The sequence below is a fragment of the Lipomyces doorenjongii genome (genome assembly GCF_038497915.1).
Source record: "Lipomyces doorenjongii strain NRRL Y-27504 unplaced genomic scaffold V1508scaffold_10, whole genome shotgun sequence".
Lineage (NCBI taxonomy): Eukaryota > Fungi > Ascomycota > Lipomycetes > Lipomycetales > Lipomycetaceae > Lipomyces > Lipomyces doorenjongii.
This window is the reverse complement of record NW_027118077.1, coordinates 273,997-298,797: the sequence shown is the minus strand read 5'-3', so window position 1 is coordinate 298,797 and position 24,801 is coordinate 273,997. Positions and strand designations below refer to the sequence as shown.

At 46.1% G+C, this 24,801-nt stretch overlaps 10 protein-coding genes across 10 annotated transcripts; 4 read left to right on the top strand and 6 right to left on the bottom strand.

Moving 5' to 3' along the window:
• Positions 1 to 14: 14 nt before the first annotated feature.
• On the bottom strand, positions 15 to 1,666 carry V1508DRAFT_412801 (inositol phospholipid synthesis and fat-storage-inducing TM-domain-containing protein). The gene is made up of 3 exons (XM_066939678.1): positions 631 to 1,666; positions 498 to 575; positions 15 to 450 (listed from the first exon to the last, which is right to left on the bottom strand). Exons 1-3 carry the CDS (start codon positions 1,462 to 1,464, stop codon positions 349 to 351), a joined length of 1,014 nt encoding a protein of 337 aa, XP_066797492.1. The 5' UTR covers positions 1,465 to 1,666; the 3' UTR covers positions 15 to 348.
• Positions 1,626 to 2,547, top strand: V1508DRAFT_382750 (SOH1-domain-containing protein). The gene is made up of 3 exons (XM_066937731.1): positions 1,626 to 1,871; positions 1,932 to 2,065; positions 2,122 to 2,547. The coding sequence occupies exons 1-3, from the start codon at positions 1,779 to 1,781 to the stop codon at positions 2,417 to 2,419; spliced, it is 525 nt and encodes a 174-aa protein (XP_066797491.1). The 5' UTR covers positions 1,626 to 1,778; the 3' UTR covers positions 2,420 to 2,547.
• Positions 2,524 to 4,640, bottom strand: V1508DRAFT_21860 (Prenylcysteine lyase-domain-containing protein). Its single transcript, XM_066936258.1, has 5 exons — positions 4,213 to 4,640; positions 3,876 to 4,161; positions 3,590 to 3,818; positions 3,473 to 3,538; positions 2,524 to 3,417 (listed from the first exon to the last, which is right to left on the bottom strand). Exons 1-5 carry the CDS (start codon positions 4,325 to 4,327, stop codon positions 2,629 to 2,631), a joined length of 1,485 nt encoding a protein of 494 aa, XP_066797490.1. The 5' UTR covers positions 4,328 to 4,640; the 3' UTR covers positions 2,524 to 2,628.
• A 390-nt stretch (positions 4,641 to 5,030) lies between these two features.
• Positions 5,031 to 5,535, bottom strand: V1508DRAFT_402917 (cytochrome c oxidase assembly protein PET191-domain-containing protein; the record flags this gene model as incomplete). The annotated part of the gene is made up of 4 exons (XM_066938521.1): positions 5,031 to 5,151; positions 5,231 to 5,251; positions 5,312 to 5,470; positions 5,525 to 5,535. The coding sequence occupies 4 exons, from the start codon at positions 5,533 to 5,535 to the stop codon at positions 5,031 to 5,033; spliced, it is 312 nt and encodes a 103-aa protein (XP_066797489.1).
• A 173-nt stretch (positions 5,536 to 5,708) lies between these two features.
• On the top strand, positions 5,709 to 7,473 carry V1508DRAFT_412786 (uncharacterized protein). The gene is made up of 4 exons (XM_066939677.1): positions 5,709 to 6,111; positions 6,163 to 6,568; positions 6,631 to 6,743; positions 6,801 to 7,473. The coding sequence occupies exons 1-4, from the start codon at positions 5,923 to 5,925 to the stop codon at positions 7,047 to 7,049; spliced, it is 957 nt and encodes a 318-aa protein (XP_066797488.1). The 5' UTR covers positions 5,709 to 5,922; the 3' UTR covers positions 7,050 to 7,473.
• Positions 6,915 to 9,634, bottom strand: V1508DRAFT_412783 (uncharacterized protein). The gene is made up of 2 exons (XM_066939676.1): positions 8,820 to 9,634; positions 6,915 to 8,769 (listed from the first exon to the last, which is right to left on the bottom strand). Exons 1-2 carry the CDS (start codon positions 9,414 to 9,416, stop codon positions 7,222 to 7,224), a joined length of 2,145 nt encoding a protein of 714 aa, XP_066797487.1. The 5' UTR covers positions 9,417 to 9,634; the 3' UTR covers positions 6,915 to 7,221.
• A 727-nt stretch (positions 9,635 to 10,361) lies between these two features.
• Positions 10,362 to 11,694, bottom strand: V1508DRAFT_402914 (uncharacterized protein; the record flags this gene model as incomplete). Its single annotated transcript, XM_066938520.1, has 3 exons — positions 10,362 to 11,226; positions 11,276 to 11,303; positions 11,481 to 11,694. 3 exons carry the CDS (start codon positions 11,692 to 11,694, stop codon positions 10,362 to 10,364), a joined length of 1,107 nt encoding a protein of 368 aa, XP_066797486.1.
• Positions 11,695 to 11,886: 192 nt separating this feature from the next.
• Positions 11,887 to 13,378, top strand: V1508DRAFT_412777 (uncharacterized protein). Its single transcript, XM_066939675.1, has one exon. It carries the CDS (start codon positions 12,102 to 12,104, stop codon positions 13,323 to 13,325), a length of 1,224 nt encoding a protein of 407 aa, XP_066797485.1. The 5' UTR covers positions 11,887 to 12,101; the 3' UTR covers positions 13,326 to 13,378.
• Positions 13,379 to 14,887: 1,509 nt separating this feature from the next.
• V1508DRAFT_460404 (uncharacterized protein) lies at positions 14,888 to 16,145 on the top strand. The gene is made up of 2 exons (XM_066942767.1): positions 14,888 to 15,273; positions 15,333 to 16,145. The coding sequence occupies exons 1-2, from the start codon at positions 15,247 to 15,249 to the stop codon at positions 15,756 to 15,758; spliced, it is 453 nt and encodes a 150-aa protein (XP_066797484.1). The 5' UTR covers positions 14,888 to 15,246; the 3' UTR covers positions 15,759 to 16,145.
• A 1,989-nt stretch (positions 16,146 to 18,134) lies between these two features.
• V1508DRAFT_412766 (uncharacterized protein) lies at positions 18,135 to 20,056 on the bottom strand. Its single transcript, XM_066939674.1, has 2 exons — positions 19,709 to 20,056; positions 18,135 to 19,657 (listed from the first exon to the last, which is right to left on the bottom strand). Exons 1-2 carry the CDS (start codon positions 19,944 to 19,946, stop codon positions 18,414 to 18,416), a joined length of 1,482 nt encoding a protein of 493 aa, XP_066797483.1. The 5' UTR covers positions 19,947 to 20,056; the 3' UTR covers positions 18,135 to 18,413.
• Positions 20,057 to 24,801: the final 4,745 nt, after the last annotated feature.

The window sequence follows — 24,801 nt, the reverse complement described above, 5'->3', positions numbered from 1 at the left end:
ATCTAAGACACTAATTTCTCAGGAAGGCTTCTGCTACATTAATCATTATAGTGTTTTGGTGAAAGCAACCGTCTGCCTAGCAAACATCGGTACATCCTAGAATCGAGCATCTTGCTCTGCATGGAAATACATGCTGCACGGACGTCTATTACAACAATATGTTATGATGAGTGTGCCAAAATAACATCCATAATTGAGCGATGAAAGAACCTTGCCTACAGTATAGAACAACTACCAGTTTATATACCATCTTTCAACTCCAACGCCAATGCATACGACATGTACCGATCGCTCAGGACAAGTTAATCTCATAAAGCCGTCTAAATGCCAACGATACTCTGAACTAGTCTAAACGGCAGGAACGCCAACCATTGTGGTTAACGTCCTATTCCCCGGCAGTAATATATAGATAATTGCCCACTCAGCAATTCCACAAAGCCATCCGGTAACCTGAATCATGTTAAGCAAGCCTTAATCAATTCTGATGTGGAACTTACTTTCTCAGTAAATGTATGAAAGTAAATCCCGGTCATCAATAGCATCCACCACCAGAGAGCCAACGTTACAAAGACAATCTAGAGGTAACATTATAAGTTTTTGATTGACAATTCTGAGACTTTAATCACTCACCTTGGTGTTTATTTGCCGCAGTAGGGGGCCCCTCTCCATAACAACGGGTAGCAACTCAAACCACAAGAAAAGGCTGGCGTGCGTAAGCAGGAAGGAATGGCCACTAATATCATGGCCACCTGCCCACTCTCCCTTGACATGTCTACAGCCAAATGATGACCAGCTGTCGTGCACTTGTCTCTCTTGTCCGGGAACTGCCTCCGGGTCGTCGACAAAGCAAACACCGCCCGTCCCAACGAATACCCGATCCATGATTGGCGCACCGAAGAACCACTGCGTGAACAAAAACCACCACGAAGTCGCGAATACATACCGTATCGCTAGTTTGCTCGGCTTCGATATTCGTAGTCGAATACAATGAACCATGAACGTAATTGTTGTCCAAAACCATCCATTCTTCACGAAGAACACGTTGAAGAAATTCGTTCTTGATCCAAAATAACTCTCCGGCGGGGATACGATCGATATGAGACTTCCTACAGCTATAGTCGACGGATAGATTAAGAATATGCTTAGCTGCTCAAATGTGAAAAGCCCAGCGACATATTTCCGAGGATAAGCTGGCGGTGGTGTTAATGGAGGCGTTGGAGGTTGAATTAGAGCTGGCAGCAGCGGTGAGTCTAGTCCAAGTGAATTCTGCGTTACGATACTATTATTTTCTCCTGGTGTTGAATCAGAAGTTAGCTCGGTGGCTTCACTTGTAATAGTAGGCTCAATAGGCTCAGTAGGCTCCAGATTGCTCGACGTAATATCTGTAATTATCGATTGGGCCTGAAGAACTGTTGATGGATCAGCAGATTTCTGCTGTGTTGTCGATGAAGCATTTTGCTGCATGGCTGTCGAAACTAACCTTCTCCTGCCTCAGAACTCCAGGATTCCACTTTCGTGTATATAAATGGGGGTGCTCTGTAGTAATGTTTTGTGTTTTGAGCTTGGCTGGTATAGATAAAAGGCGGTTGAAGTAGTGGTGAGCCGCAATCAACTGACGATCGTAAGGTGAGACCAGGAGAATCCAGTTTGGCTCCTAAATTTAGCACGGCGACTACCACAGCACCATCTTGATTGCTGGCCAGCCTCTTTACCTGCCATACCGGCCGTTGTATCCAACAGATTTACTACATGCTATAGCCTTGGGAAGTTGTCCTGTAATGCAGAATCTGCCAGGACTACCACCGTCGGTGGGCTCGCACCAGGCCGCGGCGCCCGAGCCACCACCAACGAGGTTTGAGGTTGAATTAGAGGTAAGCGATTGCCAGCTCACACGCAAATACTTATCTACTAGCACTTTACTAAGTGATTAGTTTGTTCAGGCTCTTGCAAATCCACAATATGCAAATTTCTTGGCTCAGAACAGTTACTTGGAAGACGAACGCTTTATCAATTATTTAGAGTATCTAGAATATTGGCGGAAACCGGAATATGTGAAGTATTTGATGTACGCATTTCGGACGAAAGGTCACTTGAGATTATCTACCTAACACTTCCTCATAGATATCCGAATTGTCTTCATGTTCTGACTTTACTGAAGCAGCCTCTCTTCAGACAAGAAGTTCGACATGCGGACATGGCTCAAATGTTGATGGATGACATGTACACCAAGTGGCTATGTATGGAAGGTTATAAGTTATTGCAGAATGAGGAGACACCCGGCGCTGGTGATCTTGGTCAACAGTCCGGTGCTGGACCTGCCGACGTCGAGTCTTCACTGGCAACCAATGGAGCTTCGCATTCGGCCGACCATATGAAAGTCATTGAGCGAAATGGGTTGGTGAAATTAGAGTCTAGTTAAATTGCCTCCTGTGTATTGTATTTGCAAAACTTGATAGTTCAGATGATGCTGCATCTTACAACTATTTATAAATTTAACACAACAATGTATGATACTTTCAAGCCCGATATGTTGCATGCTAATACAGTTATATATGCAAATGTGGCATAAAAATATCATATTTTATGTCCAGTCCAAGCAAACTCGTTTCTCGTGTATTCTATTAAAACTTACGGCACCGATACAACTGTTTTATTATTTGCCCCAACAATGAGTGCAGCAACATTCGCACCCGCTAGACTTGAGGTTTCCATCGTGCTGATAAATTGCTCTATACTGTTTAAGTACCAAATACCGTCATTGTCAACTTTCCAGTCACTGAAGTCACTAATAGGATCCAATCGCGGATATGCGTTCCAAATCTTCTCATACACCCAGTTAAATTCAGCTCCTTTATCAAAGATTAACTGCAAGAATTCTGGTGAAATACGGGAAGGGGAAAATATCTTGTACACATACTCCTTTCTTTCAGGAATGTAGCGAATGATGGAAATGGAGTTGAACCAAGGACGCATGTTCGATCCAGCCAGATCGTCATCTGCGAGAGTCGTGCAAATCATAGTTGGAACGGGGACGCCAGGTTTGAGACCGAAATATGTCGAAGAAAGTCGTTTAGTTGATGTGAAGAGAGTCACATATAGTGTCATGTACGAGGCATCTTTGATTCGCAGTGGAACACCACCAATCCCAGTCTGGTAGTATGGCGCAGCAATAATGACCTGGTCGAACTCCTCGACTTTGTCAGAATCGGCAATGCTGATTTGCCACTTGCCGGAACTTTTCGTGGAAGTATCAATCTCTGACACTGAGGTGCCGAGCCGAACGGTAGCACCCGATTTCTGCAGCATTTTTTCAAAAATCTGCCAGTTGCCGCCTTCGATTTCCAAAGCCTCATCCACAGCCAGACATACAAAACCTCCTAAAGCATGAATTTGTTTGACGTTTTGAGCATAGTTGACCTTAAAGTTAGATCAGATAAGTAGCCAGTTCTCTAGGTACATGCACTCGACTTACTATAGTAGCAGCTTGAACAATGTCATTAACATATCGGGCGCTCAATCCATGCCCCGTACAATAATCCTGACCGTTTATTAGTTCAGTTCAGCTCAAATAATATATCTTCCCACTTACAAAGGTAGTTTCGCTTGTTATATTGGTGAGGTCCCTCGATCGACTGATTTCCGTCAAATTCACAAACGGAAAATCATCCTGACTATAGAAGGCCAAAAATGACGCCCTGGCCTTCTTAGCTAGAAGGTGTGCTCGTAGTGGAGCAGTGCCGTACTTATACAGAAGTTTGATCGTACTCTTCCACGATGACTCCGACGACGCCGTGAAAACGAATTTCATACCGTCCCAGCTATAGCCCATTAGCATCTTACAATGATAGAATCAGCATGGCCCCGAATGTACTTACATTCCAAATAACTCCTCAATTGCGAGACCGTCTTTCCCACGGACTTTTCCCACATCGTACGATTGGACGTTCAGCCCAAATTCCCTGGCTGCTGCTGCAAGATTGAAATTCACTTTAACAAAAACACTGGCACCAACTTCTACAGGCCATCGAGGGTCATCGTGCACGTTAATTGTTGTGCTGCGTCCTCCGATATAGAAATTTTTGTCGAAAACGGTGATATCATAAGAATGGTTCGAATATCGCTGGAGATAGTACGCGGATGACGAACCCCCAGCTCCGGCACCTGCAGTTCTATAAGCTAAAGCCAGATGTATACTCTTGAAATAACGCTGACCGATAATGGCAATTTTCTCCTTAGCTGTCTCTTCGTAGATTGGTCCAGACGAAGGTGCCCGAAACACTAGCTGCCATACCACAGCTAGTACAATTAAGAACACCACAGTACGCATGATATAGAGTATTATTTTTTCCGATTTCTGAAACAGGACGAGACATCTTCGATTTGGCAATTTAAATTTCAATTGCGTGCTAGATACCTACTTTCCTGTAGAATTGAGAAAGCCAGGGAAAAATCTGGAAAAACATCAACATCTACTTCTTTCGAATATCAGACTATTTCACTCAACAAGTGTCGCATGTCGCCGGTAAACGTCCGCACCGCCGCTCAGCCGCACGGGAAATGTTTCAGGAGGACTGTACTGCCCTGTCAATTCAACGGGCGAATGTAGAATACTTCCCAGGAATGCGTGCAATTACAACGTTGTATAATGGAGCAAATTAGCGGGAAATCCCGCCGTCAGATATTGAAATCGACCATTCTAATGATCCAGAATTCGTTAATGGGTCTCCAACATACATGCATTCGCGCAGGCTGTTGACCATCCTTGTAATACACGACTACAATCAAACCATTTCTTTATGTACAATCTAGACAGACAATACTAGTCCAAAAAATGCTGCCGACAAAATTCACCACAATAAATTGTAACTCCGAAAGCCAATCCCAAATCCAAATTTCAACGGCATGTGCGTGCTTTTAATATTGTATGACATTTCACGCTACAGTCGAAGCACACACTTTATAATATTCATAACGAGCAATTATCCACTGGCCGTCTCCAGACATAGAAATCAAAGTTTACACTGGGTGTGCTATAACAATTTTGAAACTTTATCGAGTTCCGTTGTCGGATCAAATTCCCCCCTTGATATTCGCTCATACTCCTCGTCATATACGCCAGTGGAGAGAGGACCGTTACCACGAAATCGCTTTCTGCCCAATTTATTAGTTCCATGCTATTGTAGAACAAACACAGCTTCGGATTTTAATGAGCGATCCCTAAAACACGCACCTCATGTCAAATATACCGCGTCTATAATTAATTCTTCATTAGCAATAAACTTTGTCATCCAACGAACAAGAATATACACACCTGCACTGTGCATAGCTTCGCATTCTGGCCAAGCACTGTTCTGGCAAGTCCTTCCGTAGTTCTGGGTTCTCCATACATTCTGTCGGGGTATGGCGGTCAATTAGAACGCACGGTGAACGTTGGAGGCACAGAGCGAGACCTGTTCGAATATCTTTACAACTGACTTCTGTAAGCTCCAGCTTTGTAATCCATTGATCTAAATCAAACGCATACCTAGACGGCATATGTCATATACTAGTTGACGACAGTCGCCGACTCTGAGATGTGTGGCTCTGTGTAGTCCAAGTGGGAAGATTATTTTTCTCGTGTTACCCTCCGTCCCTTCTTTGATGACCAGTTGCTGCTTGACCCTGACAGCATGCGGCTCAACCTTTGGGCAACTAACTCGCCGATTAGAACTTCGGATTCCGGCAGAGGCATTGCTGATATACCTGTAGTTTGTAATTCTAGTGGAACTGAATATATTCTGATAGAGGAATGCTACAAATTCATCTAACTCACTAGCACGACTGCAGCTTATTTGCTTCTGTTGTCAATCTGCAAGGTTAGTCGGACAGGCATCCTCGCACGAGAAAGTGATCTTGGAACGTCATTACAAGTATTGAACTACCATGGCTGTACTCGCTCGTTTTGTTTTCTCCGAGTGGGAACTCGTTAAGGCATGTCTTACGGGAGATATCGATTTCTATGACTTCTACTTAACGAGTCACCCATTTACGAGCACACTATGGATTACCGTCGGGTTCATGGTTATAACGTTTATAAGCTGTCATATCGGAAAAAAAAATGACTTCACTTTGGTGAGCTTGACGCTGTATGCCATAAATAGGCAGCTGCTAATGATTGCTAAGGTCGATAAATTATGGCCTGTGATATCCTTATCGTGCACAGTTAATTATATACTACATGGGTATTTAAACGGAAATATTTCTTACAGACTTTCGTTAATACTTCCATTCCAAACATTTTGGGCGTACCATCTGGCTGAGCTATTCGCAAGACGCGGCGGCTATTCTTCCGGCATTGAGGACCATCGATGGGCCAAGGTCAAAGCGAGCATGAACCCCGTACAGCTATTTTTTTTCAGTATTTTCTTTGTCAGTATATATCAACCACTGATGCTGATTAACAATACAATGCCAGAATGTATGTTATGGGAAGCAGGCAGTTCAAGTCTAAACTTTGGAGACTATGCCTTTTTATCCTTATACATTGGCTTAATTGGGTTCGAGTACCTGTGCGATAAATATCAGCAAGGTAACCGCTTCATCTCCATACTTTCTTATAATAAGGCTTGTTTAATCTTTGCTTGTTTATAGACTATCAAGTCGCGAAGACGAAGTACAATGAAACCGGCGAGATGACTTCAGGCTATCGGCAAGCTCAGCTGGAACGGGGTTTTTGCACTATCGGTCCATTTGCTTATTCTAGAGTAGGCATTCTCTTGGTTATCATTGGTTTGGATTAAGCTTACATAACCGGATCGTAGCATCCTGCTTTCTTCGCAGAACAGTTAATATGGGTTTCACTGTACTTCTGGGGCGCCTATGTCAAAAGCAAACTTATCAACTGGACCATTATTGGACCACTAGTATTCGTCATCTTCGTCGTCAATTCAAGTAGATTTACAGAGTTGATCTCTGCAGAACGGTACCCTGCGTACAAGCAGTACAGGGAGCATGTGGGGATGCTTGTCCCGCTCCCCGGAAAGACATGGATTGAACCGAAAGCCGATTGACTGTGATGATGAGTCCCAATGTATGAATGGTACGGGCAAACCTAATTTGTAACACTCAATGCTATACAGTCTGCTATATTACGAAGTAACCAAAATTTCAAATTAAGTGACGAATAACCGATTTCATCGACCACGACCCTATATGTACCTAACATAAACCCCGATCTTCTATTTATTGGAACTTGCTCACGAACGCCATCATGCTTAACCTATTCTTCTTATTCCCGCTTGAACTCTTGGAAGTCGATGAAAATGTTTGAGTATTTGCTTGAGTATTTGCTTGAGGAGGGGGCCCCCTCTGCAATACACGGCGACCGTCGTTGCGACGAGGTTGCCCACCTGAAATGTATTGGTGGCTTTGATTTGCTGTACTATTTACATTAGCATTAGTCGATGCCGGCAGAATCATAGAGTTGGGGCGAGGTCGAGGTCCTTGTAATACTGCAGGAGAAGCTGAGGCTGACGAACTGAACATAGATCGGCGACGAGGATCGTCAGATGCTACAGAGGCGGAACTATTACTAGACGACGAGAGCATCGCAGACTGCTGACAATGACTTTGTGATTCCAGTAAGGGATGTCGGCATTGCAGCGAGATAGCCGTCACGTTCTTATTACCACTGCGCGCGCTAGCATCGTAAGGAGAGTGTGGCGGTGGGATTGTTAGCTCGGGCGACATTTGGTAGCGAGGCTGCTCCGGGTGTAGAGACGGTGTTCGTCTCTCGATCTGAATTGGATGCTGAACCTGAGATTGGGCCGCTGCGTGTATTTGTGGATAGTGATGAAGAGGTTGAGATTGTAGCCCTGCTTCCGTTGGAGGTGTCTCCTGCTGCTCGACCCTCGGAGGAATAGAGGCTGGGCGGTTAACCAAATGCTCAATGGATGACTGACTAAGAGTGCGCACGGGTGGCTTATTGGTCTCAGACTGAGTTTGACGAGAATCAGGCCGATGCCCAGTGCGCACCGGTGGAGTAAAAGTTTCCAGCCCAGACTGATGCTGAGTCTGAGATTGCAGCTCTGCGTAAATCGGAGGTGACTTTTGATCATCCACTCTCGGAGATATATAGATCGGTTGGCTGGCGGAACGTCCAATGGATGAAGGAGTGCTGTAGCCGCTACTTGATTGTGACCTTGCTTCATGATACGACCCTCGCACAAATCCATCTACAGTTGAGTCGGACTTTGTTACCGAGACAGAAAAACCGGGCAAAGCCGGATACGGAGCTTGATAGGCAAAGGCAGGGAGAACAGCAGGCAATGGCTCTTCCAATGATTCTTTGTTTCTCATTGCAGGCCTCCGTTGAAGCTTGTTTACTGCCGGCTGCCGGTCAATCGGCATTACATCCCCCTGCAAAAGGGCTGATTGTTGCTGTTCCCTTGGTTCCTCTCTCTTAGTGCGATTTTGCTGGTTGCGATCGTGTTCTGAGATGGATCCCGGAATTACATTTCCAGTTTGCGCATTATTATAGTGACTAGAGTGCCCCATTGATTTTGACTCCTTCTTCTTCGTGAAATTTAGCCTAAAGCCACCCTTCTTCTTTTTTGTCGTGGTTTGTGACGTCTTGACAGTGTTCAAATCGGCGTGTAGAATACCAGTTGCGATAGTGGTAAGCCTCGAAGGGTTTAACTCATAGTTCCGAAAGCAAAATACGGCCATATTAACTCCGACCATCAGGTCGAGCATTTTCAGAGCTGGCGACTCAAGTGTAATCCACCCGACCTACAATAGGCATTAGTACATTGGAGTTACAGATCACCAACCAAACTAACCTTAGAATCTGCCAAGAGCTTCCGCTCTAAATTAGAAATTGGCTCATCGTAAAGAGACGAGGTACAGTTGATGCCATCTTTACCTTCCAATGACCACCGCCGGTCCCACGGATCCAGAAAGACAAACTTCGATTCTCCTGTGTACGGATCACTATGAAGAGCCATCGCAGTTTCCCATATATTTTCTCCGTTATCTAATACTGTGACCGTCATTTTACTCTCTCCATCTATTCTCCTGATATGCATTATCGGTATTAACAATCCGCCCTGTTCATTATACTTGACTGGCTGCTCGCTGTCATCATTGGAATGCGCCGATACTGATACATTATCATAGTCATGCACAAATATAATTACAGAGAAAGACCCATCTGACTCGTCCTGCGAATCTTTTGCGGCGAGATTCGACTTCAGTCTTGACACTCTGGACGCTGCCGACACTCTGACGTAATAACTGGGACCTATCGGATCATGAATGTGCTTCTGATTTGGATTAGTCGTCAGGTAATAGTCTGATCCGCCGTTACGAACAATGTGGTATTTGAGAGACGTCGGTTGCGCGCCTTGCTGAAGTCCACTAGGAGCTGTGTCAAGCATTGTCGTGTAACAGCGAACAAAGAGCTATGCGGTCGTGGAAGAGACGACGACAATGTCACGGACCAGAAGCAAAGGGAGCCAAATGGTTTCCGTTGAGACTAAAATAGGATACACAAGGCATTGATTGTCCGAGGCTCAGCTGTGTCTCGCGTTCTCCGGGAGGCTCCTACGTGGTCTAGCCGGTAAGCCTTTGGAAATAGTACACGCGGGGTGGCGTCTCGAACTGCGCCATCGATGACGTTGTCACTGGCTCAGCCTCGTCACTATAAAACTTTGCTCAACATGCAGTTCAGGGGCTCGTTCTCGACTCACTTTGACTACTACAAAACGACGTCCAATAAAATAGTTCCAGAAATCACAGCCAACAACAATCTTTGACGCTAAGAGGCACTCCAATTTGCCACGGGGTTAATTTATTGGACCGCTTGCGCGTCTTGCACTGAAATGACCGTTATACAATGCATGATTCTAATTGAAACTATTGCTCCATTTACTCGTCATAAGATCAAAAGAGAGCTACCAGTAGATAACGCTAACCGAGCAGTATAACCAATCACTACTTTTCCTACATAACCAAGACTCGTCATTAAAATTATCATAGAACACCGAGGTCCCATACTTCCTTTGCCGAACAAATAATATGCTTATACAACAAAGTCACTAAATATACAGTATGTACAATTCAAAAGAAATGTAGGCTGGAGCCAATAGTCACATTACTAGATGTCACAGACTAGTCTCCACATGTACTAGCAGTAGCGCAAGCACGTATCATAACCTATAGTCGAGCAGTAATCTCAGTGGCAGTTCTCAGACCAGGAACCATTAGCGCTTCGAATATGTAATATCCATCGTTCGGCGCATCTATATCCATCTAGTCAAAGTCAGAACCCATCGTACATCGGCCAACGTACTTCCTACATACACATCGCCTAATATAACTCACTATTTCTTCCCACCTTCGGCATCACTTTCGTCTGAGTCGCTCATTTCGATTACCATTTTACCATTAGACCTATCGCTTCCGAACTTGACATTCTGATTAGATGTAGCATCCAAATCCATAGCAGTGGGCCTTCGTCTCAGCGTTCGAGAAACATTCACGCTATTTCCAGATATACTAACGCTGCTTTGCCCATTGGAAACAATTCTGTTGCGCAAGTTCTTTCCCGTAGAGGGAGTGGCAATTACAGGCTGTTGACTATCGGAAGCTATTGCGGAAGCACGAGCCTCCAACTTACCGTTAGTTGACGCCTCTGTCTTCGCACTCCTTAACGGTGCCAGATTCTGGGCTGAAGCAGTGACAGGCGTTGCTGACATTGAATGTGTAGGTGTGGCAGCACCAGAGGATGGCATAGATGAGGGTGCTGCTGACAAAGTGGCAGCAGCTTCCTGCACAATAGCCATAGCCTGTTCTAACAACTGAGCATGATTTTGTAGTGAAGACGACATCTGTGATATAAGCTGTGCAAGAAACAAGGGATGCAGTCCACCGAGTTGAACCATATCATTACAAGATAGTCCTGCAGAAGACAGTTCCGCCAACGCCTTCTCTCCACCGCCTTGAATGTCTCTATCGTCAATGAATACGTCAGACTTCTGAGCTGGCGAAGACATTGATGTGTCTGCGCGCTTGCTAGTTTCAGTTGTAGGAGAAGAGGATGGAAGAGAAACACTAGACACCAGCATCGAAAGAAATTGGGCATTAATCCCACCATATGTCAGCAAATCTTGATATGACAGTCCCGCACGAGAAAGATCTGATAAAGCTGCTACAGCGTCGGCTTGGACCTTTGGTTCCAGAATACTACTAAAAACTTTTGTTAGGGATATCGAAAGATTGTTCGGGCGGGACTAACCTTAACGAAGTCGATATCGAGTCGAAAGCTGGCACAAAGATGGTGTTAGCCATCTTATTTTCTCAATAAAGCCAAATCTTTAGCGGCAAGGAGCGTCCAAAACCATTGACAAGCATTAATTACATGTTTCTATAACTTTCCCATCGCTCCTAGCCACCATTCCGCTTTTCCATATATAAATTATCTGATACAAGAATGCACCTACATTCGTTGGCTTGTCCGTCCGGCGACGGTGTTCGTTCACTGCGTATTCGGCGCGCAAGTTCTTCATCCGGGTCCTCGCTATCTTGCTCAAACGCAGAAGCCGCCGCCTTCGATAAAGATGGAACGCGTGGCTTCGCTCGTGACTGCAAAGCAGCCATTCGTAATGATTCTAAAGAAGAACCAGCTTTGGTAGATGACAGCGCAAAGGTTGCCATTTCGATTCGGAGGGGCTCGATTGTGAAGAGATGAAGAAAAACCGAAATGGTGAATTTGGATAGAGCTCGTTACCATTGCGACAACATTTCACGAGCAGGGTAAGTGATAACCCTCACCCTAATGACTTCCTGGTCAGTCCCCGGATGAAGTGAGCCACATCCCTCTCCGAGAACCGGCGTCAATCCCTAGATCAGGAAAGTCCCAAATCTTGGAGCGCCGTCATCATCGCCCACAGGTCACGGTAGCGAATTGGCTGCCAAATATACATAAGATTTTCGTAATCTCGCTCTTTAAGCTCACCTTTCGATAGAGTAGTTAAGGCTATGACCGTGGGACTGGGATCACATTGATAACGCGATCAAACCGTACAAAAGCATATATTACGAGATCCAATTACACCACAAGGATGATACGGCAACTGTATAATAGCGGGAAGATTTTGCGGATACGGTCATTAACTCCAACTACTGCAATTCTCAACTCTTTACCAAATTATCCTTCATATTCGAGAGGCGAGAAGTATTTGAGCTCCGCGGCTTCGGTGAGTTCAGAATCAGCAGACGTTCCTCCGACCTCGCGCATTACTCGGACAACAACGAAGCAATCTCTTCGACGAGTCACTCCTCAGCGGGTATACCCATCAGCAAATCGCAAGTCCCTCCCTCTTGGTCAGGTAACGGCAGTGCAGCTATGTGTTGCTTTGACCGTCGCCGATTCCTACGATTTACCAAAAGTGCTGGAGATATTTCATAATCAGGGTCATTTGCAGGCGTCCATACTCCTTCCCCACGAAGTTACTTATGCTCAGTATCCGCTTTCGTCGGGACAAAAGGCCGACGCATTTGTTTTAAGTAACGGATCAATTGTCACGTTTGGAATGACCGAAATCGATACTATCCGCTTAGCCGACGAATTACGACCGGCCGAAATCCGACCGTATCCGGTTCGAGAATCCGAAGACATGGACTATGTCGAGTTTCCTGACGATCAATACGAACCTGACAATGTGGACGACGAGAGTAATCGGCATCATCGCGAAGAAAATTTACAAAGAAGTTTCGTGGACGGCGAAATTATTTGTATTCGAGGGTTCGACAGGGTGCTTGATAAAGCCGCTTTTGCGTCAGGTCTTGCACGTTCGACCAAATTAGCTGTGCTAGAGATGGGATTAGAAAAGTACTTGGAGAGTATAAGGGATATAACAGATCGGTTAGCCACTGGTGCCAAACTCCCTGTGCATGACGGAAGGGAGGTACTGAAAAAGACCGGTGAATTATTAACGCTACGTGGAAATCTTAATCTCTACTCAGAACTCACAGAAACCCCGGATCTGTATTGGTCAGAACCGGAATTGGAGACAATTTACAGAGCAATTTCGAAGAACCTTGACATTGCTCCGCGGATTGCGATACTGAACAAGAAGTTGGATTACGTCTCAGAAGTTGTGTCAATTCTCAAGGCACATTTATCTGAGGAGCAGAGTGTACGGCTTGAGTGGATGATTATTATTCTAATCATGGTCGAAGTTGCTTTTGAAACGAGCCATTTCGTCGAACGATATTTCGACTGGAGAGAGAAGTCTTTGAAGAAACAACAGGAGGGAGAGGATCAGTCGGCTTTGGAACGATGAATATAGCACTTTTGTATATAGTATATAATATATGAACCCTTTGTACACAGTGAAAATGGTCTAAGAGTGGTATGTCAGACTATTTGCTGGCGGCCTAAAATGGGTTTAACCGAGGCGCCAGCCGCTGCGCAAACAAACGTCGATTTAAGCACTCATTATTGTTAGACTAGGGTCATGCAACTCGGGGAAAACCCGAGAAGGAAGCGAGCCTCAACGCGCGAGTTCACAAGAAGGCCAATTACCAAGTAAAAGTGTGACGGCCCTCAAAGTGCCGGTGGATTGCAGTATGGACCATCTACACGATCGACGTTCCTGTGTAGATATTTGTCTACTGTCCGATCTACTGTCATGCAACGCACCAGAATATTTCGTGCACCATTGACATCGCGGTCGCACTCAAACCGACATTCTTTGCAGGCGTACTTTTTACTACCCCTAACGTCGTTGAGTTTTCCGCATGTCTTACTGGTGTATTCTTCAGAGACCAAAACGACTTTGCACGATTTATATTCTCGTGCTTTGTCGAGAAGTCGTTGTTGGAATTTGTAATGTGACCAGGTGGCCATAGCTCGTGCCGTCTTTGACCTGATCCGTCGCTGTCCACCTTTGCGCGTCACCATTTGTTGTCGTACTTCAGGTCGTGTGGGAGAGGTTCAGCGCTCTTCATTTTGCGAAGAAACGCATACTTCCCACTTGTGCGGGACCAGTGCTTATGATGTAATACAATGCTCTCCTGGCAACACTTTCTGCGAGATCGGTGCTTAATCTTGAACACTTTCTTGTCGATTTTGTACCTGGCATGTGCGGAATCTTCTTGATCGAGATAGAAGGGGGATATTTATAATCAGAAAGAAACAATGTCGCACAGGCAGAGACTGTTGTGTATTGTGATGCAGCACAGCTTCTGTCCGATCTGTGCTACCACGCTGGGCTCAAACAGGACCTCGCACATACAACCCAAAGTTACAGCACTATTATACCGACAGACATCACGAGTGGAATGTCCATGCAATCGTCGACGCAAGCTTCGGAATCCGGGCCGCCGACAAATATACTATACCCCGAAACGGAAGCTTCTCGTATGCGCCCCCCATGCTGTACTTTCGCATCGGTCTTACTGATTTACGAAACTCACAATGAAGAGTTAACAAAAATATTTATCGTGATGTTTTTAGAAGGTTGAACAAGTAGTAGTATGAAATCTTATTATTTTCCTCGTAAAAGTGCTAAGCTAATTGAACCATGTCAACGCCAGAACATCTGGCTCTTGCCACCTGCGACATGTTCTGTGGATCCTTCAAAACTGATGGTACCAAACAGAGGGAACCGCACCGCTGTCGTAGTCGCAAGGCCACGAAACCTACGCTTGGCGACTTAAGATTATATTCAAAACATGTTGTAATAATGTAATTAGATGAAACATGTCTAGACTCTATAGAGTTGCTTGATAGCTGCCGACCGGGATTTTATACAAAACATTACCAGGTTTTTTTGCACCGGCCGTTAACACCCGAGCCTGAAAACGAATGAGTCACGTGCTTTTTTACTCGCCAGTCCTCCGGCCCTCGGCGAGGGAAATGACCCCATCCAAAACACCCTTAGGCGCGGAAGGAGCGGACCAGGCCAGACCACTTGACCTTCAAGCTGTGAACATAGACATCTTGCTGTCGGCAAAGGTGTTTCTATCTCCGAATACCCGGTTATTGGTCGGATTTCCGGCAATCAACCGCCCCGAAGTGGTCAGAGGGCGTTAGAATTAGAATATCAAGTTTGACTTGCGAATGTCATAAGTGGTCACTGTGGGAACTGGACAATAAAGATCTGATACAGTTAAAGGATTAGCGGATAGATATTTGGTGGGAATAAGAACTTGCTTGCATAATCCAAGGCGACAGATACTTGCGAGTCAGTAATAATCGCGATGGAGCCTGTTTCAAGTAGCGTTGGGGTACGCTTGTTAGCTTGTTGCTTACAGATTAGCCATGGAATTGATAAATATCTGTTTAGGTCGCCGTTGCCGTGGTATTGGTCATATTGCTGTCGTTCTTAATTTCATTGCGCTTGCGTCGCATACGACATGGTGCTGGACCGCGTATGATGATAGACCTCTCACCGAGCAGTGTAACCGGAAGGAGGAGAAGATGGGATGATTTAGGTACTCAGAGACTCGGGAGGACCGTGGATACGGTTGCTATCGATTTACAGCATCCTGACATGCAGCAGGAAGTGCCGCAATTGCGCATGAATGAGCCAAACATGAGAGGGATGACGTTACCGTTGTATGAGCAGCCCCTCCCGCCGACATACGAGGAAGCGGTGCAGGGGCAGCAAGATGAATGCGAGGACTCGGACTCTAGCGGTCAAGTAAGTGGGCACACTGCGAATGTAGCGCATCCGGAACGAGCATTGAGGAGAGAGAGTCTAGGACTATAAGTTGATAAGCTCTCGGTATCCGTTGTTCGGACTGTGTTAGACTACTATTTGCATGTGCGGCTACTTTCAAAGGCATCGCCAGTGTTAACTAATGACTTGATTGACTGAGATGGTCGATTATGTGGTTTGTACTTATGCCTAATTAGTTGTTTGTGTTGTATACTGTGTTGTTATTATAGTAATAGAGGGCTTCCCCGGCGAATCCAGTTTTTAAGGTCAGAAGTAAACAGTTATTGGAATTGCACAGAGTAAATAATCAGCGTGTTCACGCACGGAATTAATATGGACGTTATCCTTGAAACGCGATAGTCCATAGACGAAGTAGCATAAATTAGCTATATGTAATATTTACATATGGCGTACCAATTTTTGGCTCATTCACAATGAAGAGTTAACAAAAATATTTTATAGTGATGTTTTTAGAAGGTTGAACAAGTAGTAGTATGAAATCTTATTATTTTCCTCGTAAAAGTGCTAAGCTCATTGAACCATGTCAACGCCACCTGCGTTCCCGAACATCTGGCTCTTGCCACCTGCGACATGTTCTGTGGATCCTTCAAAGCTGATGGTACCAAACAGAGGGAACCGCACCGCTGTCGTAGTCGCAAGGCCACGAAACCTACGCTTGGCGACTTAAGATTATATTCAAAACATGTTGTAATAATGTAATTAGATGAAACATGTCTAGACTCTATAGAGTTGCTTGATAGCTGCCGACCGGGATTTCACACAAACCATTACCAGGTTTTTTGCACCGGGGGTTAACACCCGAGCCTGAAAACGAATGAGTCACGTGCTTTTTTACTCGCCAGTCCTTCCGGCCCTCGGCGAGGGAAATGACCCCATCCAAAACACACTTAGGCGCGGATGGAGCGGACCAGGCCAGACCACGCGAGACGTCTCCCGCGAGATTTGGTCACGTTTGGAGGGTTGAGCCGTGCAAGTCGTGACGGACCATGCCGCACACGTGATAGCGGTGTGACGTTTACGAGAAAGAATACTGGAGACTTTTATTTTACTCCTATTTCGCTTCATTATCTGAGTGCCCAAGTGCGCTTCCCAAATCCACACACCAGGGCCAACCAGTGCAGCTTGTCGCCGAGTGTCAGGAAAGATCGCGGCATTCGTCTGGGTGTAGTTATGATCGGCGCCCAAACACAACTGAGAAGGATTTTGGTATTTTATAATACAAACTGGTCCAAGCTGACTTGGCGGGGGCCACGAGATGTGCTTCGGTGGTATAGTTGGAACAACAACGCGACTAACATTCTCGCTTATAACTCATGGACTCAGCTTTGGTACTATTATTAAACCTAATCGGCTTTTCCCCCCACGGTCGGCCTCGTGGTCACCTCAGCAACCATGGTAGCGATACTTTGTAATCACCACGCGTGCTACGGCACCAGCGACACCTGATCATGTTACGGTCCTTCCATTGGATGAGTGATTATGACTCGTGGTGGCCTGGACTCATCCAGTTGATAGCGACGTAGTTTATAACCTTCAAGCCGCAGCTGGGGTTTTTCATCTTGCGAGTTAATTCCACCTACAAGCAACCTGCCACATCCACAACTGAGATACCAGATCCCATCCAGATGGCATATGTCATAGATATTAGTGTGTTTCAATGATCGACAAAAATTTGTTTTTCTAAATGTACTTTATTTCGTTGCCATTCCTCTCACCACCTGGTTTCGCAAGGTTAGGTCAACAAGCACGTGCTTCACCACATGCACTGTCCACGAAGAAATCATACGATGTATATTGCGCCGCATCGTCACTCTGGGACCTCCCACAACCGCCAGAACTTAGTGGCTAAGGTTCATTCAGAGGGTTAACGCGATGGCGCAATGGCCATACATGATGAAAGATATACTTGCTCGTAGCGGCCACTGTATATAAGGTCATAAGATTTTGTAGCCGATACATATCATATTATAGAGTGACGAACGCAGATTCATGTGAAAATATATGTTCAGTATTTAGCTACGCCCCCATACGTGCAGGCTCAGCAGACTATTAACAACATTGAACGTTACGTTCCAGTTACCGCCACGTCGATAGTGTATACCTTTTGAACGTCCAACAAAATATTTATCTTATGTGTGTCCTAGTAGCAGAGGATTACGCTGAGGGCAGAGTCTGTAGGGGAAATATGGTGCGAAGGAAGATTCCTAAGCGCAAATACTCAAATCCCCTCGTGGTCGGAGATCCGTTCGCACGAAAAAACTGGCACATCGGAAAATGCCGCTGTATCCCAGAATCCGCAACGTTGCATAGTACGGGCACCGTCGTCTGCTCTTCCTCGGAAGACACATGCCAGCTATTCGCTGTTTTTAACATCGGCCAAAGCAAACTAAGTAGCTGTGTGCTATATAGAGTAAATATATATACTAATATTTAAATATATACAACAACGAAAGATACTCATTTTGTCATAACCACCTTTTCCCAAAGAACCAAAGAAATCCAAGCATATACATAATTTGTGTCTCAGCCTATTCGACTAAAATCACGAAGGTAACCCAATAATGTACATATCCATCCAAGCTTTCCGTATGTAAAGTACAGATATATCCCAAACCATTAATCCGTTCCGTACTCCAAAAACATGTACAAGCAACTTAGATATGACTACATCAGCTGAACCATGTCTCACTTGTCAGACTTCCTTCTCTCATAGTTATGACACCTGTTGGCATGGCGGAACCAGCTCGTTCCGCCACCGCCTCTGCGGGTAGTAATCTGGATCCATTGTCCACAAACTCCACAGAGTCCTTCGCACATCTCCTCGTTGCCTTTAACCTTCCTGCATTTCTCCGGTTTGGCATATCTCTGGCCGGTGATCGGGCATATTCCGTGCGCAAAGTTCTTGTCATACCAATATGCTGAGTTCTTGAGGATTAACCATCTCGGTTCCGGACACAGGTCGCACCATCCTTCCTTCAAGTCGCCCTTTTTCCGAACCCACAAAGGCGTGTATAGGTCCCCGGGGAAACGGAGATCTTGCTGACGCGGAGTATCAAACGGGTTGGACATCTTGAAGTCTGCCTCTGGAGGTGGTTGCCTGCGCTTGGGCAACCGAGGATAAAAGTCCGGCGGGAAGTGACCTGACTCGGACGGGACGTCTTCGTCCGGCGACGTGATAGCTGATGACGTGGCGGATGCTGCCGCAGGCGACGGCGACGACGAATGCGTGGAAGCAGTGGCCGGTGCATCAGCAGGAGTAGAAAGATGGCAAGTAAGCTCCTCATACTCGTCATCTTCGGCATCCGACATCGGTAGCGTAAAACCTTTGGTCGAATCCACTTCTTCTCCGCCAAGGGAGTTCGAAGATGTAACGAGAGTATCGTAGATGTGGTTGACTCTACCAGTTCGGGGCGTCACGTATGATCCAATCGACCACCGCTTTCTCTTGTGGCCCTTCTGCCTGACATTCATGCTGTGCTCCGCAGTACCGGCGTCATTGTCTAAGATTGTCCCAGGTGAAATGGCACCCATAGAGACATGAGGCGCAGCGGACGGCGAAATGTACGATAAAAGCTCTGGAGAGAGACCATTGGCTGCAGCGACTTCGGCAGGAGATGTTGGCTCGGGGTTGGGCGTGTATTTGTTGGCGTAACCATTGGCCTCGGCTGGGAAACTAAACTCCGACAATGATTGCATCGAAAGTTGCGAGTCAGAGACATAGAATGGCATCTCATTATACTCGAACCCCGAGTTTAACTCACTAGTCGGTGAAAAGTCATTTTGACCGGTTGGCGAGGTGGTGGAAGACTCCGTCGAATTTGTGTCAGTATCGAATGAGAAGAGCTTCGATATTTCAACGGTCTGGAAGATGTCTCGGTAAAGCAGTAGCGTCTCGGGCGTAAGTGATTGTTGCTGGACTATGCCACCGGCTATGGCTGTTCAGTCGAAAGGTAAAATCTTAGCGGAGGAGTTCATCATACCTGTCTGCCAGTCACCGACACATGCAATATCTAGCGTATTATCAGAGGGCTGCAGTGTGTTCTGAAGTGAGTGCGTATAATAGGGAAAGGTGTTCAGATGGGACTGAGAGGCTGATTCAATACTATGTTTGTGCTGCAGAGAGTTTGCTGGCGCGATGATGTGAGAGAGCAGATCGTCTGAACTCACCGCGGGAGAGGAGTAGGTCATGTCCAAATTATCGAGTAATGCAATTGACATAGGGCAGCTAGTTGCTGAGATGGAAGAATGGGATAACACAATTGACGACAATTAATTCAGCAGAGCTGTGCCAGAGAACAGAAGTGGGGGTGCGGAGAGGCATATATATAACGGGACAGCCGACAAGGTTCATTTTAACTCGACAGTCAGCCACATGCGAGACAGGGTGGAGCAACAAATTGGAAGAGTTGGAAGTCTAGCAGTAAGGCACGTACCACGCCATTCCGGCGGTCGCCAGTAGCTGGCATCTCAAATGGCGGAGCCACGAGAAAGCCGGAGGATGTCGTCGGGAATGCAGAGGGCAGGGTTGTGTGTCAGACCAAGTACATGTCTGGACGAAGGTTCGTACCAGGTACCTCGCAGAGCCCTAACCTGGGTCTGCTTTCGGTCAGTCGCCGGACATGTTCCCAGTCGCCGCCGATTACCGTGCTAACTGTTACGTGTAGCGGTTGGACGGGACCAAAATTGCAGAAGTAGCTGCAGTATGGCGTGGTGTCATTTAGTGGTGCTGGCTTTGCGCTTCCGAGGTTTCGCCGGCAACCGGTACACAGTCTAGTCGTTTAGATGCACTTTTACGCTCACACACGAGTTAGTAGTCAGACCACGCTTCTTGGCGTGCCGTTCCAGTCAAAGCTGGACATCTCGACAGCCCTATCCTGTTAATAAAGTATTATCCGGGATGTACACTCACCTGGCCATGGCAATTGGATACGTTTAACCTACAGCGCCATACATGGATAACAGGCTATAGCGGCGTCAACCCGTACGCTCTGATAGGTGCTCTCATACCTGGACCGCTCGACCATTTCTTGGCTTGTTGGTTCTGAGACCTGCCGATCGATTGCCCTGCTCGATCTAGCCATTTACTAATAAGCGCGTGACAATATCTCGTCGCAGCTGTGTGGAGAGAGGCGCCAGTAACATGTGGCAGGGACAGGCGGCCAAGTCTCGTTGTTGGTAGATGCAAGGGTATCAGAGAAGCTATCGTGTCGGCGCATCGTAGACCAGCAAAAGACTGTTTTTGTGGGAAGCATGTCGTAGTTACAAGACAAAACAAAATAAGCAGGCTAGGTTAATCCTTTATCACATGCGTGTCCCTGCTACAATTCTTTGAGGCGGCACTCGACAGGTTATGAATTCGACGGTAAAAGGAATGATGGCGTTGGTTGAGCGCAGTAACCGTCCAATCAGCCGAACCGGGGCTGATCGGAGTCTGACCAGCCGCCACGCAGTCTCAAAGAAAAGCTGAATGCTTCGAGTACATGGCAGTGCCCATAATCGGAAGTGCGACGACTAGTTCTTGAATGAAGCCAACATCCAACTGATCGGTAATGTACTGCTCCGACTCGTATGCAAGACGTCGCACAGTAGATATTTAGAGGACGCACATGCTAATCGCAGTTTCCTGCATTCTTTAATGTACGGCCGCACCGGTATTCCGGCCAACCATAAGGGTTGGTGAGTGCTGTCGGTTACGGACCCCGACGATTTGCGAGATTATCCGAACGTTTTTCTGCGAGCCGCACTAAATGTGTACTGTCCGCACATTTGCTATACCCCTTTGGGAAGAGGTTGTCTATCCGCCACCCTGCATTTACATCCATTCCTCGGCTCGAGCGTCCAGCCAGGCGGTCGACCAACTTTTGCTTCACCAGCAGCCTTAATCACCTTGCTGTCAGCTCGAGCTGGTATGAAATTTCTCCACTGACTATAGCTGCAATTAATTGGGTGGAATGAATAGCGGCCAAGAACACTCATGCTTCAAACATACGAAAATCAGCGTGCACGAGTTCTTCACCGGCTTTTGCTTGGCAAAAAATTGTCAGTCCACTTGGAACACTCAAAGGTTACTTCACTGTACTAACTTTCGATGGTACTTGACAACTGTATTAGACGACTTGACAGTGGATGCGCCGCACTAGTTACTGCGCCGCGTAAAATCCCGACCTTCATAGTGTAATTAAATCAAAACCTTACGAGGCTCTTTCGATCATGAATTGCCAACGACCGGACAAATTGGCCTAACGGTATATATTATGTAAACAGATAGTACAATGACGAAACTCCCCAAACTATTTCTTTTCTATTCGCATCAAGCAAGCAGGAAACGGAAGATGCAAGAAAAAGAAATCTTAGGATGGCATGCAGCACGGGACCACCAGACCTTGGCATTTTGTTCCTAAGGTTCAAAATCCGGGGGTTGGTGGCCGAGTAATCGAGCGGTCAAGCACTCGTCACAAATCGTATGTTTTGTGACAGATAAGGGTTCCTGCCTATATAAGTACAACAGTGACGGGTAAGCGCAGTTACCATAATAACTGCATCTTCAGGTTCAATGTCCTGAGGAAAATGGTCAGATAAGTTCGCAGCTCGGGAAGTTTTTGTGACAAGTTGTTTACGAGATATCATCTGACGGTCAAACGCTTATTGACTCGTTGAGCATACTCAGTCTTGCCCACTGGGATTCGAGAAGGCATATGACCGCTGGAGCGAGATAGTATGAGGATGTCTTTATGTGGACATATTCGTTCGTAGGAATATCTCACATCTCTTGCTACTTTATTAACTTTAAACTAACTTATACGGTAGGGTCAGAAAATCCGATATGCTGCGCCCGCGAGTCTGCGACTTATTTTGGTAGACTGTGGCTTAAATAGGGAGGCGTCGCTGATATAACCTTGACGAAACATGCGACGAGCATCATATAGCTCCAAAGCCGTACAAGTAGTACCGGTACTATGTCGAATCATGTAGACAATCTAATTGTTTGGCAATCATCAGTGTAGACGACGTGCACATCAGAGCATATCAGCCTCGCTCGTGGTTCCCATGCGGCGCCGTGCATGCCGCTGTGATCTCCGCTTTGTTGATTCGTTGTCGTGCTTCATCATGCCTGAGTTCAGTTTGGTGGACAATGTGGTGATGATGTGAGATTATGCCGATTAACCGATGTGCCAAATGCCTTCTAGTACCAAGAGTGGAGAGAAAATACCTTTAGAAGTTGATACGCGCCGCACATCTCGGCGTCGGCTCGCTCGGCATGTACCGACCTCGTCACATCACGAGTGGCGATTGATACATTCTAATCCATATGGCGACGGTGTAATGCAATTATTGTATAATCATTTTGGGTCGAGCACGTACCCTTTATCCAAAGAGGCTCGAGGTATTACGATCCCATCATCTCGCTATTCGATCCTTCTACTTGCTGGGTTCATTGATAGGTTAATGGTGTTCTGACACAAGTGAGATTTTTGCTGGTTGATTTCAGCACGTGGTTCCGGACCTGATTGCGAGACTCTCTGGGTCGCGTGTGGCGGATCACACTTCCTGTCGACCTGGCAATTACAATGTCGGCTCCCGGACGTGACGACATGGTGTGAACATCCGCTGCTAACTCGTGCCGATATTGATTGAACGGCGGTTGGTAGTTCCAATAGTCAGACGATGTCATAATGGCGCTTAGTAAGGAAATAAGGTCCGTCGATCGTCACTGAGGCAAGGATTTATGATGCAGACCAGGTTTGAGAATCCGTCTGTATTTTCATAGGCGCAAAAATCTTCTGGCTTATAAACTGATAACTATAACTTCTAATGCGAATACATATTGCAGACGAAAATACAATCTACTCTGAATCTACTCTGGTATCTGGGAATATATGTATTAAGTCATATAAGTTGAGTTACAAAATCTACGAAAAATATTGGAGCTACACGCTTAATTACGCGTTGTCCACGCGAACAAACTTCAATGTTTCTAGATTAAGTTAGAGTCCCATTAAGGCAACATGCGCACAGATCAGCTACTTATGTCCCTCGCCTGCAGATGTCCAAAGCGCACCGGCCGATTAGCGAATTATTTCCGTACCGGATTCCGATGTCGACTGACTGAGTCGATGACCGGCAGTACAAGGTGACCTTTCTCTGGAGTTGTAAGCGCACGAACTGGTTCATATGAAAGCATATCAATATATCACCGGGTGGCGTGAGAGAACCGTCGGTATTGTTTGCAAGTGATCAGCATCAAAGTATTACGTTGGTTTGATACAAAGATTCAGCAATTCAGATCATTATATATATTCTTGATCAACTTGCTGCAACGCTCATCGCGGACCAGAATGCTCATCTCGCGTCAGCAGCAATTCTTCTACGACAGAAAGATACTGGACTCCTGATTTACACCGTCGACATCCACGGACGTACGGACGTGCAGCACCAACGGGCCTCTCACTATATATGTAGCACATTGTTTTGGATTGCCTTCTAGAACGGGTTCAGCTTAGAATCTGAGCGAATTAAAATTTGCTCATGTGTACTCGTCATTTCGATTATGGTCCGTCGCTCCCATTGATGGCCATAATCTCAGTCTTGGCATTACTGAAGCTTCAACAAACTTGCTTCATCTTGCTGTCTCGAATATCGACTAACTCGTGAGTTTGGGTTTAGTGGTGGATTGTCGCCTAGTCAAGTCCACGTGACAGCGGTAATACCGGCAGAGCAACCAACGAAGGGTGCGGCTTCTCGCGGCTAGACGTTCCATTTAAGCTCACGCTAGTACCAATTGGCTGTGCCTATAGAAATGTCTGTGCACTTGCCAAGCGCTCAAGCGCCACCGCTAATTGCCGACCCCCGTGCATTATGTGAATGTACTTGCTCGCTTGACCTCGAGTATTTAGAAAACCGGCATACGGTTTCAGGTTCTGCTCTGGTGTAATGTAAACAATGAACACCACTGCCATTCTCACTCCAGTCTTGGTAGTGCAGCAAGCACAGGATGTGAACCAAATTAGACGACATGGCACTTACCGGAATTTAGCCTCTAGGTGACAAATTATTGACGTCAGTAGTCGGGAAG